This window comes from Piliocolobus tephrosceles, chromosome 4 (assembly GCF_002776525.5).
Source record: "Piliocolobus tephrosceles isolate RC106 chromosome 4, ASM277652v3, whole genome shotgun sequence".
NCBI lineage: Eukaryota > Metazoa > Chordata > Mammalia > Primates > Cercopithecidae > Piliocolobus > Piliocolobus tephrosceles.
In genome coordinates, this window is record NC_045437.1 from 162,945,719 (window position 1) to 162,961,184 (window position 15,466).

At 42.8% G+C, this 15,466-nt stretch overlaps 1 protein-coding gene across 1 annotated transcript in view; it reads left to right on the forward strand.

Moving 5' to 3' along the window:
• Positions 1-15,466, forward strand: part of MARCHF3 (membrane associated ring-CH-type finger 3) — a 151,500-nt gene that overhangs the window by 105,330 nt on the left and 30,704 nt on the right. Inside the window, exons 2-3 of the mRNA XM_023197003.2 lie at positions 8,693-8,936; positions 11,812-12,016. Of these exons, the coding sequence (XP_023052771.1) occupies positions 8,749-8,936; positions 11,812-12,016 (393 nt within the window). The 5' untranslated portion in view covers positions 8,693-8,748. The remainder of the gene's footprint in view (positions 1-8,692; positions 8,937-11,811; positions 12,017-15,466) is intronic.

The window sequence follows — 15,466 nt, forward strand, 5'->3', positions numbered from 1 at the left end:
GGGTAACTCGGTCCTTGGCTATGTGTTACTTTGTTCTTGTGCTTGTTTTATATCTTGATTATTTAAAAGACTGGACCCATTTTATGGCCAATCAAAAAGATTCTATGTTTTTTTGTGTATATATGTGATTATGTGTGTTGAGGTTTAGAGGAGGGAAGCCATGTCTAAGACCAAGGAAAGTAATTCCAGAGGGAGTTTCTGTGATTTTTTTTACCTGTGTACGAGACTGTCAAAGCAGATGTCAGTAACTGTGTCTTCATGAGCTATTGGCTTGGGAAGATGGGGGCAGGGGTAATGAGAACTGTAGAGGAGGGTGGGCTGAGTGAGGAGCCTAGAGGTGGGATCTGGAAGGGGCCTCTTGTACCCCTACCCCGGCCCCATTATTGTGAGCTCATCCTGGTGTGCTACAGGCTTAAGTACTTCTCATTATCAGGAGTCCTCTACATGGCAGGCGCACACCTACCTCTGGTCCTCAGTCTCGGGGGGAAACTGAGGCTCAGCATCAAGTAACTCTCCTGTTGACAAGCAGCTGGGTGGTGGTTCAAAGCCGGGACTCCCTGACCCAAAACCAGAACTCAGTCTCCTCAACCCCAAGGGTCCCAGACAGCTCCTTGCTCAAAAGCTGAATGTGTGAAAAGGCCATGAAGGAACACTCAAGACAGGTTTGTTTCTGTAGAACATACATGAAAGAACAATTGGTGTTTTGAGGATGTTTGGTATTATGTAGCATATGATAGAGAGTTCATCTATCATGCCTAGGAGGGGGATGAAATGCAAAGTCCAAGAAGGTTTAGTCTTTCATCTGCACTTGCCTTCGTATGCCTTGGCAAGCTGAGTGACTTTGCTTATCCTTGTGTGTAAATGGAAAGTAATGCAGTCAAATGTGTTGGGGGTCCTTGTGGGCCTAAAAGTGCTGCAGGGAACGCACGGGGAGGCCCAGCCTACCTGAGGCTGATGGAATGCAGAGTTTAGACTGCCCTGACGAAGGACAAGACTGCAGCCTTCCTGTGGTCTGGGTGAAATGGGGAAGAGGAAAGTTCCAAGGAATCCTGATTTAAAATAAGCTCACAACTGGCTTTATTCTAGGCTTCTGGAGGCTTGGGTTAAGAATTAGCACATCTATCTAGCTAATACTGGGTTGCTTATGCAGAGAAAGGTGAGGTACAACTTGGAAATGAATCCCAAATCAACTTCCTTCATGGTAGGCTTTCACTTGGATGCTGATTTTTAAAAAATGTGTGTGAGCCCAAAAACGAATTGGGAAACTTCAGTCCTTAGAACATATTTAGCTTTCATTGTGACTGAGATGTTTTCTCTCGTATTATCAGATATCCTGGCCAGCATGCTGTACCTTTCATGCCTTTCCTTATGCATGCTGGACTGGTAGCTATTTGCTGCTGGTCACACTGAATATTATTTGAATAGTACATTTTAAATTTTCATCCCTGAGTAATGTCCCATGAAAGTCTCATTATGTTTTGCCTGCTCCTCCCAATTTTTGAACTTGATGTTTAAACTTTTCTGATGTGCCCTCATTGTTCCCGAGTGCCCAGAACTCATCTATACAACTCCCTTCCTCAGCTCAGTGGGGCTCTGTGTGTAGGAGCCAGTTGTTATTTACAAGTACAATTCAGCTGTCGCTGTGTCTTTGAACACATAGGGCTGTTGTGGGATTTTTAATTGCCATTTTCATCTATGTAATTAAAATTAAATGAAAAATGTATAGCCTCCAAAATCAGTATTAATTTCATAAGTACTTCTTCAGGGAAAAATATGTCTAAATATGATAATTGTTACTTGATTTGCTTTCAACAGAACTAGAGGATTTTACCTGGCTGAAGAGAAAATACAGTAATTTTAAATGAAAAAAAAAATCTGTCTGATACTTTGGATACTTCTTGTGACTGAGAATCAGAATTAATCACGTGGATGAGAAATTATAAGTAACTCTGAATATAACTTTAAGGTAGTACACTAGAACATATTATGGTAACTCTCTCTGGATCCAACTTGTCTTCTGCTGGTCAGGTTTTTTTTCTCCCTCTAATTCATCATTGGGGTTTACACATTTCTCAGGAATATGCCTTTACCCCCAAATCAAAACCTCCCTCTTGCTCAAGAAACAGGCATTTCACCTGCTTACTGCTTAACTGTGCCCTGTAAGTGTGACAGTGAGCACCTAGCAGAAAATAATGAGGCAACAAAAAGAGAAGTATTTTTAAAAATTCATTGGGCTGGCCAGTGTTTCACTCTGCAGACTCATCAAGCGCCTGATGGACATGTTTGTAAAGACTTGGATGGTCACTTTATTTGGAATGACAAATTCTGTGCTCCACATAATGAGGTCAGTGAAGCATCCAGAAAAGAAATGTATAATTTGGTAGCGCAGTCTGTAAGCACAGCCCTGCCGTGGCTATTTAAGTTTAATGAAGCAGCTACTTTGCTGCTACACATTCTTAGTGAATAGCCTCCTTGGCGCGTTTTTGAAAACTTAAATGTTGCTGGTAATCATGTCCCAGCAATCTCCTTGGAGAGCCTTTGTGTCCTGTTCTCAGAAGAAATATGCCGCTTTTCCATGTTAATGGTTTTGAAATTAGTCATTTGCCCTATTTTCATTGGAAAGGAAGGTCACTGTGTGATTTCCTACCTTCCCTCATTTTCTCTGAACATTCAAGATACTCTTAAGTCAGTTCATCAGCCATGCAGTGCACTGTCTGGTTATAACATGCCTGAAAAGCCAGGGGAATGTTCTATCAAAGAGCAGCATCCCTATTCTCAGAGACTGTTCTTAGAATTCAAAGTGTAAGAATCTAACTCACAGAGGAAAGTTCCTGGACAGACCATTATTGCTATTTTTTTCCCCATTTCAGTCACTGACCGCCTTGTATTGTCCATTCATTAGTCTCATTAGAGAAGGCTGTGCTCCCTACGTATGCAACCTCTCACAGAGGACATTTAAAAATCCTTTCTGAGGCAGATTCACTCATGTAAAACTAAGGTCAGACTTATGGATCCTGGACCAGCATTAATGACGCAGAACTCTGTGGGAGCAGAAAAACATCTAGCCATTCTCAGTTGTGCAGTGTCGGTCCCCAGACTTAGGGCTTCGGGTGCTTTCCCCGGAATGAGCAAGGACACAATTGATTGTGGAAAAGTGCTAGGTCCTCATGGCTCTGCCACCCCAGTGAAGATCTGGGGACTTCTCCAGACTATTTGGTGGCCTCCACATTTCCTTGGGAAATGTAAAGTAGGATTTGAGATGGCTGGACCCTGCACCACCAGAAACTTCCTAGGAATACCTAATAAGTTCTCAAAAAAAAAATAGTGAATGGATGGAAGGAAGAATAAATGAATTTGCTTCTTTGATTTGCTTTGTCAGCCAACTGTGGTTGTAGAGGTAACACAGGATCCTTCCAGGACATATTGAGACCTGAGGAGCCTACCTCTTCTTCTTTTCAAAAGTTGTATTTTATTGCAGTAAGAACACTTAACATGAGATGTACCCTCTTAACAAAGTTTTAAGTGTCCAATATGTTATTTCTGACTCTAGGTATAGCAGATCTCTAGAGATTATTCATCTTGCTGGACTGAAACTTTATTCCTGTTACTAAACTCATTACTTTTGGGGATCATTTCTATAGTATGTTATTACTTCTTGAAATCTCTGGAATTGGGTATGAAGGTTGAATGTGGAGGTCTGGACTTGCTCCAGACTGCCTCCAAGTTAGGGCCTGCTTAGACCACTGTCCAGGCAGCTCACATGACCACGTCAGTGCCAGCCAGCACTCACATTCTCCTGCTCTCATTTTCACCTTTAAACCTTCTGAGTCATTTTCCTACCTAAACAGAGGTGCCAATATAACAGATTTCTCCTACTTCTTGACCTCCATCTAAGAGACTAATGTTGACTTGGCACTGAAAATGTAGTTCTGATGCAAGTAGGCCTGAAAAGGGCCTTGGAATTGGCCTGTGTTTTATTTTCTAGTGTATTTATCACATGCTAGATTAGTTAAGGTTAAGATAATGGTAGCTGCTCTAACAAATAGACCCACGTATCTCCAACATCATAGCAGGTTTTCCTCATATATCTTTGTTTTTCTTTTTTCAACTTTTATTTTAAGTTCGGGGGTACATGTGCAGGATGTGCATGTTTATTACATAGGTAAATGTGTGCCATGGTGGTTTGCTGCACAGATCGTCCCATCACCTGTCATATATCTTTGTTAAGCATTTTCATAGAAGAATGAAACCTGTCTTCCAGATCTGAAGGTAATAGGGCCAAAGAAAATGAGAAGTGGGCATGCAAGGATGAGGCTCCCTCTGTTCTCCCTAGCCAAGAGAGATGGCATGGTCAATGTCAGAGTTCAGGTGTGATGCAAAAGGTACATCAGAGGTTGACCAGACGTGAAGAAAGACAGTTTTAAAAGACAGAAATGAAATATATCCCAGGCTAGAAAAAGAGCAGAAATGAAGGTTAACATAATAATAGAGTTCAGACTTCTCTGTACATGGCTTGTTCCTACTTACAAAGTGAATTCATATGTATTATCTTGTTTTACACCTCACAAACAACCAGATGAGGTGGCTCAGGATATGTTAGTACCCTAATTTCAAATATTCAAGAAATCTCAGGAAAAGTCTGAGAGGCTGAGTGATTTGCTTTGGTGAGTAGAAAGTCAGAGTGTAGGCTTTGATGTTGTGCCTCCAACAACAGAGCTTTTTCCCTAACTCATGATTCTCCTGGAGGTTTGGGGCTGCTGAGGTGCGCAGAGCCTGCTTTCCTTCCCTTCCCCTATGACCTGTGGCCGCATCCTCATAATGCCAGCCATGTTCCCATGGAAATCACTTACCAGTGGCAACCTATTCAGAAATGCAGCAATTAATCACTGCCACCTGGTTAGGTCTCCTGCTTTTGTGAAACCTGTATCCTGTCCTTTTCAGGGGTCACAGTTTAACAGACAAGGCTTTTTATTTTAGCAATTCCCTAATCAGACTTTCATTTATTTGCCTACCCGCTCTGTTTTCACTGTCTCCCTCTCATCCACCTACTCCTGCTCCTCCCACTGTGTGCAGCTGAGTTTGGCCAGTGCCAAATCATGTTTTATTCTCAGCCTGAGAAAGAAATTATGCAAGGTGTCAAGCCTGGCCAGCAAATGACCCATCCCACCAGTGCCATTTGATGTTTTAAGTTTACACATACACCACTCCCTCCCAGAGAGAATTCTTGGGTAGACTGGGAAGTACTTTACCACAAGAGCAGGGCACTGGCATTGATAAGAAAGCAGTCAGATAGTGCTTGAAATTTTGCAGAAAGCTCAGTAGAAGACCAGTGCTCGACTGCAAACCAACAGCTCAGCTCTTTCTAGCATCCTCGGCAACAGCCTGCTGTTTTCCCAGGTGGCTCTGAACTAAACAGGAAAATGCAGTGGGCCATTTGTCACTGCCCCAGGTGCAACATATGCATGCCAATTGGTGCATGCAGCTTGTGAGGCCCACTTCTGACTGCCCCATGCTGCATCTAGGCCTCTGGGCTTCCCTTTCACTGAGATCAGGGCAGAGTGTGCTTCCTTTCTTCCTCCTCCATCTGAGTAGGTGATTAGATCCACTCTTCTGAGATTAGAACCAACTCAGCCATCCCCACCATGATCAAGAATGCTAATGCTCTGTGTAATCCCTCTTACCCCATTTTTAATTCAAGTCCACGGTCTTTCAGGGCTGATGGGACTCATTGCTGGCATGCCAGTCTTAGAATCTTAAGATTATTCTGATGTGTGGTATACATAAGACATGCTGGTATATTTTTCAGGGAATGCTGAACTGCACTATCATTTTAGTTAGGTCCTAAATTGAACTAGGGCTTAGAGGATCTTGAATGCAGGGTTCTGCAGATATGGCACAAGAGAAAGAGCCAGGGCTTGCTTGTAGAAGAAGGCAAGGTGAGGTTCCTTTTGTTCTTTTATGCCAAACTCAGTGCCCAGCACCCACTATGAATGGAATAAACTGATCAGGTGGTGGATGATATCCCTTTTACCTTTGAAAGAAGAAATGAAATCATCCAGAAGTGAAATTACATATATAAAATGAATTTAAGGGAAGCTCTGCTTCTAGAATATTTTTAAGGGCATTTTATTGTGGATTTAGGTCACACATTTAGAACTACTTCCTTTGACGAGGACTTAATCTAGGTTACAAGTGTGTGAACTTGGGGCTATTATGTGCCTGGGTGACAGGCAATTCACTAAGGGTAGCTTAACTACTGGCAGCCCTGGGTCCCATTATTTACTCTGTGCACCCCCTCCTTACCGTCTTCCAGTTCCATCAAGTATAGGGAGGGAGTATTTGGCCCTCTGAGCTGGAGTTATGCAAAACCCAAAAATAGACTCTCAGAGTTCTTCTAGACATAATGATTCCATGCGGCAAGAAGGTCACTGTGTCTGCTTTTCCTGCCAACACACCCCTGGCTCTTAATCTATGGCTGCCTTGTGAAGCAAGAGAGTTGTGCCAGGAAGTTACACTTTGTGACTGTGAAGCATTATGAGAATTTAAAATTATGTCAATGGAGTTTTGTAAGGGCAGGCCAGAGGAGAGGAGTTATGCACAGTTTTAGAAGTGGATGGTCTTTTAACATCTGTTTGTTTTTCGGTCTGAAAGCTACCATAACTCAGTTTTTAAAAACAAAATGAAACAACTGTCTGGCCCCAGTCACAAATCAACTCCACCCTGCCAACGCTTTCAAAAATATAAAAAGATATCTACCCAAAAACTTTACTGGGGTTATCCGAATGGTGGGATTATGAGTGACTTTTACTGTCTTCTTTGTGTTCTTCCATAGTTTTTATAACATACCGTATACTAATTGCACTGTGATTTTTTTAAAAAAAAGCAAAAAATCCTATTTAAGAAGCAAAACTATAGCCTATACCAACTAACGGACTGTGCTGAATATTCAGTATTGCTGCTCATGAAAATGGCATGAGTGGGGCAGCCCCTGCCTGTGCCCCCACATCAGGTCTCAGACAAGGACTGAAGTCCACAGCCATCTCCCCACTGTGGGTTCAGAAGGGTTGCTGGGCAAGGGCAGACGCAGATCGTGAGAGGACTCCAGGCAGCCAATGAGGGTGGGAAAGGGAGGCTGCTGGTGCAAGGCCAGGCAGACACCTCGGCAGCAAGGAAGGGATGATGGTCACGTCCGATTGTTTTGGACAGTTGAGCCTGCTTGACATGTGCTCGTCAGGAGGGAAACTGTCAGTTTCATCAGGAAACACTGCATTCTTGCCCTGAGAACATACAGTTGATGCACATTGTTCTGAAGTTGGGAAGATCCTGTTTTCCAGAACCACAGGGATCAAGGAAAATGTAAGAAGTAGAGACAAATATCTGGGAGAAAACAACCCCTTGCGGAATTACAGGAATCCTCTTGGGGTTTGGGGTTGTGCAAATGACAAGATATTTCATTTATTTAAGTCTGAGCCTCGACCACCTAAATGGGTTATTGATGTGAGCTCAGTCCATCAACTAATCCTGCTGTTGTCTCCTGAGCCCAGGCCATGTCGAGCCCAGGAGCTTGAGGTGAGCAGGCTAGCACTCCTAGCCATGAAACTGTGTTATCTCACCTTTGGACAGAATTCTTCCTTCAAGTTTCTGTAAAAACCTCTATTTCTTATGTGTCACATGCAAACCTATTATTGAATCCAGTGGGGTTCCTCACTCAAGTGGGTCTGACTGCTTTGAACTTGAAGTCATGACCTAAGCCTGCACCACACAGATGGGGAGCAGAATTCCTTGAGGTTTATATGATAAACCATGTGCCTAGGAGGTAAGGCCCTTATTAGTAATGGATTATGTTTAATTGGTGATAGAGATCTCGTTCATTACTTTCTTACGTTCTCCTATGTGTTTCTCTATAATGATACATGTACGTCTGCATTTTAGGTAGTACACAAACAAGACATCGTGCTAATGTATTTATTGTCACGTTCATTAGAAAATAAAAGCTCATTAAACTCATTTCATGAATAACTGGAAGACAAAGCTAAAATAGGTTCCATTTTTAAAGGAAGTTAATTTCAAGATGTATTGAGTAGAAAATTTTATTATGCAACAGATATGACAAAAGTCGAAAAGTAGTACAGTCATTGAGTGATTCATGTTTGGCAAATATTGTCCTAGAACATGCTATTAATACTTGGCCAAATTCATTTTTATTTTTCTTCCTTCTTTCTCTGTCTTTTCAATCTTAGTATCTCAGAATGAAACTGCATGGAGAATAAATTGCTTACCAGAAAAAATAGTTGTGAATGTTTTTAGTAATGATTTTAGTAACTTAGAGAGTGTCAACAAAGACTTATTGCTTCTCTGGCAACACAGCAGGGAACTGCTTATCTTCTCTTCAGATCTGGGCCTCAGAATCATCATTCTGTCCCCTCGTGGAAAGCAGGGCTCCTAAATGTTTATATATGCCAACATGCTTGCTGTCTTGTTCATACCATATCCACTGTTTCCTGTGGGCTCTGTGGGTGTGTGTGTATGTGTGTGCACACTTGTATTAAATGGTAACAAGATAATGTGCCACATCTAGGCTACCCCTGTTATTTATATTAAATAATGACATGATGATGATGTTGGTGGCCCATAATTCTCCATTTTCTGTTAACCACCCTGCCCCAGTAACCTGTTTTCTGATCTCTCTTAGATGGAAATCCTGTATGAATGTGGAAGCCATTAGCAGAGTAATTGCTGTCTGTTACCATGACAACCAGCCGCTGCAGTCACCTGCCCGAAGTCCTGCCAGACTGCACCAGCTCAGCTGCGCCCGTGGTGAAGACGGTGGAGGATTGTGGCAGCCTAGTGAATGGGCAGCCGCAGTATGTCATGCAAGTTTCAGCCAAGGACGGGCAGCTGCTGTCAACAGTAGTGCGGACTCTTGCCACCCAGAGGTAGTACCACAATTAAAATAAATGAATCTGTAATTGATCCAGAGAACTCTTTGTCAGATGGAAAATGCTAACGGGAATGTAATTAGTGCTCAGGTCTTTGTGTCAGGTGAGAGGAGGTGCTGGGAAAAAAAAAAAGACTACACGAGTTCTGTCATTGCCGTTTCTATAGCAATAGAATATAAAGCTAAAATTCACCTTACTGAGATTTCCCCTTAAAGTCATACTTACAAAGAGCCAGGAGGGGAAGGAGCCCCCAAGATATGGGGTTGTTATTTTGACATTGTTATGTAATTGCTCTCTTGTTGTCTCCAGTAGGCAACAAAGGTAATCCTATTGGAACAGGATTAAGAAGGTATCTGATTTCAGGCGACTGAGTCAAAGTGATTGGATTTGTGGGCAAGACTTTTGAAGTGACATTCTTGGTGTGCATGTGGACTGGCATTGCCTGATGGAAGCACTGTCCAGGGCTACTTCCTGGGCATGTCTCTTCTCATCACTTGGAAGTCTCTTCTGCTGTCCCCTCCTTCAGTCTCAATGGTCCCCCATCCCTGACCCTTCACACACACTCTGCCCTATGAAGTGCTATTGTGAAAACCTCCTCAGCTTTCCCAAGTGATGAACTAAAGCCAGAGAGCAGGCTCTGAGCAGCTTGGAGACCACTTATGCTGACCAGCACTTTGTCTCCTCTTGTGCTCTTGTTGGATAGGGAGCTATGGGCTTCCAGGCTAATAGGAATTCCTTGGCTTCTCCAGCTTTTTCTCAGAATGGGTAAGTGGGACTTCTAACCTATGCACTTAGAAGGTGGGTCAACATTAAACTTGCCCCCTAGTGTCAGTGCTGACACTTCTGACCTCTAACATAGGACCAGTCATTCACACCTTATTCTCTTACCTCTGTCTGAGTGATCAGTCAACCCCTCTGGTGTAGACACAGGCCCACAGATCCATGTGCCCGCAGCAGGACTACCAGTGGCATCCCACCCTGGGCATGGTGGCCCCCAGACATGGAATCACACTCTGATGCATGTTGTGAACATTGCCCATATGCCCTCCATTTAAAATCTGTGCTGCTAGTGCAAAGGAAAAAATAGAAAAACATTTAATATGTAATTTTCTGACTCTTGGAGAACTTTTAACAATTGGTTAGGACTCAGGATGAGGCAGTGACTATCTTTGGTCCTCTGTGAACTGAGACTGGGTGACTGATGTGCCCCACTCACCCTTGCAGGCATTAAACAGCTCACTTGACCAGGAAGAGCAGGCTATGGTTGACGTGGCTGAGACCTGTGAGCCTCCGTTTGTGTGTGTGTGTGTCTGTCTGTCTGTCTGCCTGTCAGGTATTTTTACCTGCTCTCCCACCATGCGGTACTGTAAACCAGGTTTCAGAGTTGTATAGGCTCAATGTAAATGAAGGAAGCCCAGAATCATGAGTTTAAAAAAACCTGTCAACTTTCTTTTCCCACTCCTGGGCACAAGTAGGCCTTTCAGGCTAGTGGGAGGAAGATCCTTTCCTTTTTCAATCTCCTTTTGGCCTTCACTCATTACCAGGATCATTCTCGGAAAGGCCTTTGGGAAATAGCAGTTCTTCCGTGGCTGTTTCCATTTGGACCAAAGATAGTGTTCAGGAGGATGAAGGGGCATGTGCCTGGGTCACTGTCATCTTTGGGGGGCATACAGAAAGGTAAGGGAGGGCAGGTAAAGAGGCTGGTCCTAGGATTGTCACATGTCATGAGGACACATTTTAAAATCTATTGCCCAATGAAGAACAGCAGAAGCAACATAAGACATTCATCAGAGAGGCATGGTCCTCTCCCAGGGCAGGATACCTCCCAAGAAATGAGGCCATCTTAGTGTGATCTTTCCATTGGCCACTGACTTACATGATGAGGGCCAAGTTATTTGATTTTCTCTGGCCCGAGATTTTCCTTGAGAGACAGTAGCTAGCATTAACTAAGAATTTGCTGTGTGCTGGTCCCTATTCTAAGTTTCCAATCTGGGCTATCTTTTCACATGCTCACTGTCACCATAAGAGGAAGGCACCATTTTTGTTTCCATTTTAGAGATAAGGAGACTAAAATATGGGGAGATGAAGTTACTTGCCCAAAGTTATCCAGGTGATAGACAGCAGAGTTAAGGTTTCAACCCAGCCACCCAGCCCTGCACCATGAACCACTAACTACACTAAGCTGCCTTCATGAAATGTGTAGGAGTGGTTTTTCCAGATTAAAGGCAGAACTCTAGACTGAGGCTACCTCAGTAGGACATACTCATTACTAGCTTTCAGTTTGGTATCTTTGGCATCCCATAGAGCATCCTGTGAAAGCTCAAAGGACAATCCACCACCCAGCTTTGTGCTGTGGCTCAGACTGCAGTTCTGTGTAGTGGCTGCAGGGTTGGTTGCTGACTAACTTCCCTCCTCTCATTTTCCCACCCTATTGAAAAGAGAAATGAAAAGAACCTCAGGGTATACAAACGTGTCCTGGTTTCGTCCAAAAGATTCCACTTGTCATTTCAAACAATTTTTCTTCTTAATGATGAAGGGTGATTCTGATTTTTGGATTAGTAGTTGACCTGAACTACATCTATATTCAAGGCAAAAATATCCATTGCTTGTTTTCACTCACTTTTGATCCTGGGCCACACCCAGCTACTTTGATATTGACAATCCTCTATTTCTTTGTGTTGTCACAAGTATATGACCCAAGTGCTCTAGAGTGCCCAGAACTATTTGCCCCACTGCCAAGGTCAAGTGTAGATCTAAGAGGTCCTAAAACAGCTGCCTCTGCAGAGGGCCCAAAGGACAAGAGCTAGAGAGCCATCCACTTGGTGGAGGTTTCCAGCCCTGTGACCAGCAGGTGCCCCTCCTTCTCTTGCAGCCCCTTCAATGACCGGCCGATGTGCAGGATCTGCCATGAGGGCAGCAGCCAAGAGGACTTGCTCTCTCCATGTGAATGTACAGGGACCTTGGGGACAATTCATCGGAGCTGCCTGGAGCACTGGCTGTCATCCTCAAACACCAGCTACTGTGAACTCTGCCACTTCAGGTTTGCAGTCGAGCGCAAACCCAGGCCGTTAGTGGAGGTCAGTAAGTGGGGCACGTCCTGAAAACTTATCTCTAATGAGCAAATGATGTCTGTTTTTATGCCTAGATCACAAGCCCTGTATAGCTTTACAGCTTTACTGAAGCACGGTAATAGCTATGTGAGGGTGTGTGCATGTGTGTGTGTGTGTGTGTGTGTGTGTTTGTGTGTGTCTGAGAAAGAGAGATGTAGACAGACACAGAGAAGGGAGAGCTTGCTAGCTCACTTGGGATCCATCAGTAGAAGGAAAGTAGAAGAAATCAGTATAAGGGGAAACAGCCAATTTAGAGACTTGATCTCCGTTTTTCAATCCCTGTGAAATGGAACAAACAGATCAAACATCTTTGTCTTTGCACACCATCTGCCCAACTTGAAGCAGCAGATAAATGGGCATTTGGGTTGCATATCCTGAGAAGTCTTCATGAAAAAGTATAGCTCTATAGTTTAATGGATATAGATGTAGACGTCCTGGGTTCTGTGATCTCGGGTTTGTTACTTTACCTCTTGGAATTACTATAAGGATTAAAGGAATTAATATTATAAAACACTTAAAAGAATACAGGGCACATATGCAAGTGTTTGAATAAAAATATCTCACTTGGGAAATTACACACAAACTTCCTTCAGCCAGTAACCTAATATTATTGAACTCTTGGCCAGGTGCGGTGGCTCATGCCTGTAATCCCACCACTTTGGGAGGCTGAGGCAGGCAGATCATGAGGTCAGGAGATCAAGACCATCCTGGCTAACATGGTGAAACTCTGTCTCTACTAAAAATACAAAAAACTTAGCCAGGCATGGTGGTGGGTGCCTGTAGTCCCAGCTACTCAGGAGGCTGAGGCAGGCGAATGACATGAACCCGGGTGGTGGGGCTTGCAGTGAGCCCAGATCACGCCACTGCACTCCAGCTTGGGTGACAGAGCAATACTCCACCTCAAAAAAAAAAAAAAAAAAAAAAAAAAGGTTGGATATTGGCAACAGTAAATATTTTAATATATTATGAGCCAGAGATAGCTAAAGGGAGCCAAGACATTGTGTCTATGATTCAGACCTGCTCCTAACCTCCTTATTTCAACAGCTAACTCAGTGAAGCCCTGGAATGAAAACTAGTGCTGGCAATCAAGAAGCGCTTCTTGTGGACTATTTAATAAGTGCGTTAGTGCCCAGGCTTAAGATGCTAGAGAGCTCTGTAGCTCTGTATATACATTCTCTTGGGTTTGACCTTGAAAATTAAATCAAGACCTATAACCGGGGCCTGTTTTAGCTATTATGACTTACTTGGCAAATGGCACAAAACTTATTTGACTTTCCCCAGTACACTCCATGCTTTGCTTAAGAGTCGGGATCTAGTGACCTTTTAATTTAGCCATCTTGCCACTTGACATCCACTTTCAGAAATTCATATTCAGAAAGGGCCTGTGGGGAATTTGGTCTTGTGCCAGATTCATTGGGATTTAACATTTTAGAACTTATCTGCAGAGGGGAAAATATAATTAAATAATAAACAAAGGAGTTGAAGATTTCTCAAGCCTAATGGCAAAAGTAAAAAGAAGCTTATTTCTCCTTTTCGGAAACTTTGTAGAACCTCCTCAGTCTGATATTGCAGGGAAGCAGGTTTCCCAGAGTGAGGAAGCCCTGCTTTGAAATAGACTTCATCCAGCAATCTTTTTAACTAGTGCTTCCCCGGTAAAAATCCCAGTGTATATGCACGTAATGTATAACAAAGTAGGGTGTGTGTGTATCTGTGTGTGCACACATGCATGTATATACCCTAATTTTTCTCAGATGAAATCCATGTGGCAAATCACCTAGTGATCTCTCTCAGTCTCAGAGAGGGTAACATGTACCCACACACAGGGGTCTTCAGAGTTGCTGATGTCAGGTCACAGACTCATTCCTGGATCTTAGGCAACTGTCATTAAACAAGGAAACAAGGCAAATGACCTTGAGAATGTGTGAGGTGCTCTACAAGATTTAGGGCCTTGCCTACAAAAACTTCACCCAAACGGTCACCAGTGATGAAATTTTCATTGCACAAATGGAATGTGACAATTTTCAGAGTTAATGATGATTGAACAAGTTGAAAGTGAAAGGCAAACCTTCCCAAGCTGGAGGAGGCTGGCCGTTTGATCATCCCATGGCAAAATGAACTTGCTGTTTGACCACAAGCAATAAAAAGAAGTTGTCTTTGGTTTCTCAGCTGGAGAACAAATGAGAACCAGGTGCAGGCAGAGTTTTAAACAAATGACATTACTAATTGACTTTTCCCCTCTTATCAGAGGACAGTTTATTCCTAGTGAGCATCTCTTCTCAATACTTTCACCTCAAGATAAACATGCATCTTTTTTTTAAGCAAATCAGCGAAACCTGCCTATTTGGGTTAAGGATTAGGAGTAGTGTTACTTTATTTCTCAGTTTTATTGTTTTAATTGCTTAATCATTACTTTGTTTACCAGTTGGATCTGCCTTCTCATTAAAGCAAGGAAATTCCGTAACATTTAATGTCAAAATCGATGTGACAATAACTGCTCTTGTTGCTCGAGGAGGCAGTTTAAAAAGTCATTTATAAATTTTATTTGTCAGCATCTAAACGCTAACATTGGTTGGAATTACTTTTAACACCTCAGACTTCCAGTTGTCAATAAACCCTCTCAGTCCTTCGTTCTGCATAACTGTTCATCCCCCTTCATGCCACCATTCCTAAGACATTTCTTCACTCCTTTTCTTATCTCTGCAGCCCACAGTTGGATGTTCATTTTTAACTGGGCAGGAACCCAGGGCTGTTGTATATACACTGGCTGCTATGTGAAGTCCTTTTTTCTGCCCGTAAGGGTGAGTTTCTACTCATGATGGCAAATCAATGGGCTGATTTTCATTGGAACCTCCAAACTGGGCATGCACTCCTCACTTAGCCACTGGCCATCTGTGTGGGTTGGTTCAACTTCTCTGAGCTTCCCTGTGAAAGAGGGTGAGCAAAGAGCTCTCCATGACATCTTTTGGTCTCTATTTAAGACTAAAAGTTATTGTTCAAAAAGTGTGTATTCTAAACTTGAACTGGATATATTGTATGACGTATAATTAGACCTCAGTGAGTTGACTGTGTGTGTCTACTTACCTCTCTACCTACTTTACTTACCTTACCTACCTACCTACATGGCCAGTCTAAATCTTTTGGTCTCTTTTACCCTAAATATTGGTGAATCCTTTTATGGTTAGTAGATATCTATTTACTACATTCTACTGGATCATTATTCATATTTTCTTGGTGCAAGGTAAGCCAGTATAACAAGACCTAGTTTCAACCCAAGAGCACTACATTGCAATCATCTGTATTAGTCAGATGTGGATGAATTTCTGATAAAGTCCAACTAATGCAAATCTCATAAGGTCTGAGTCCAATCACACAAAGCTTGAAAGAAAAGCATTCAAACTGTAGATAGCAAAAAGATAG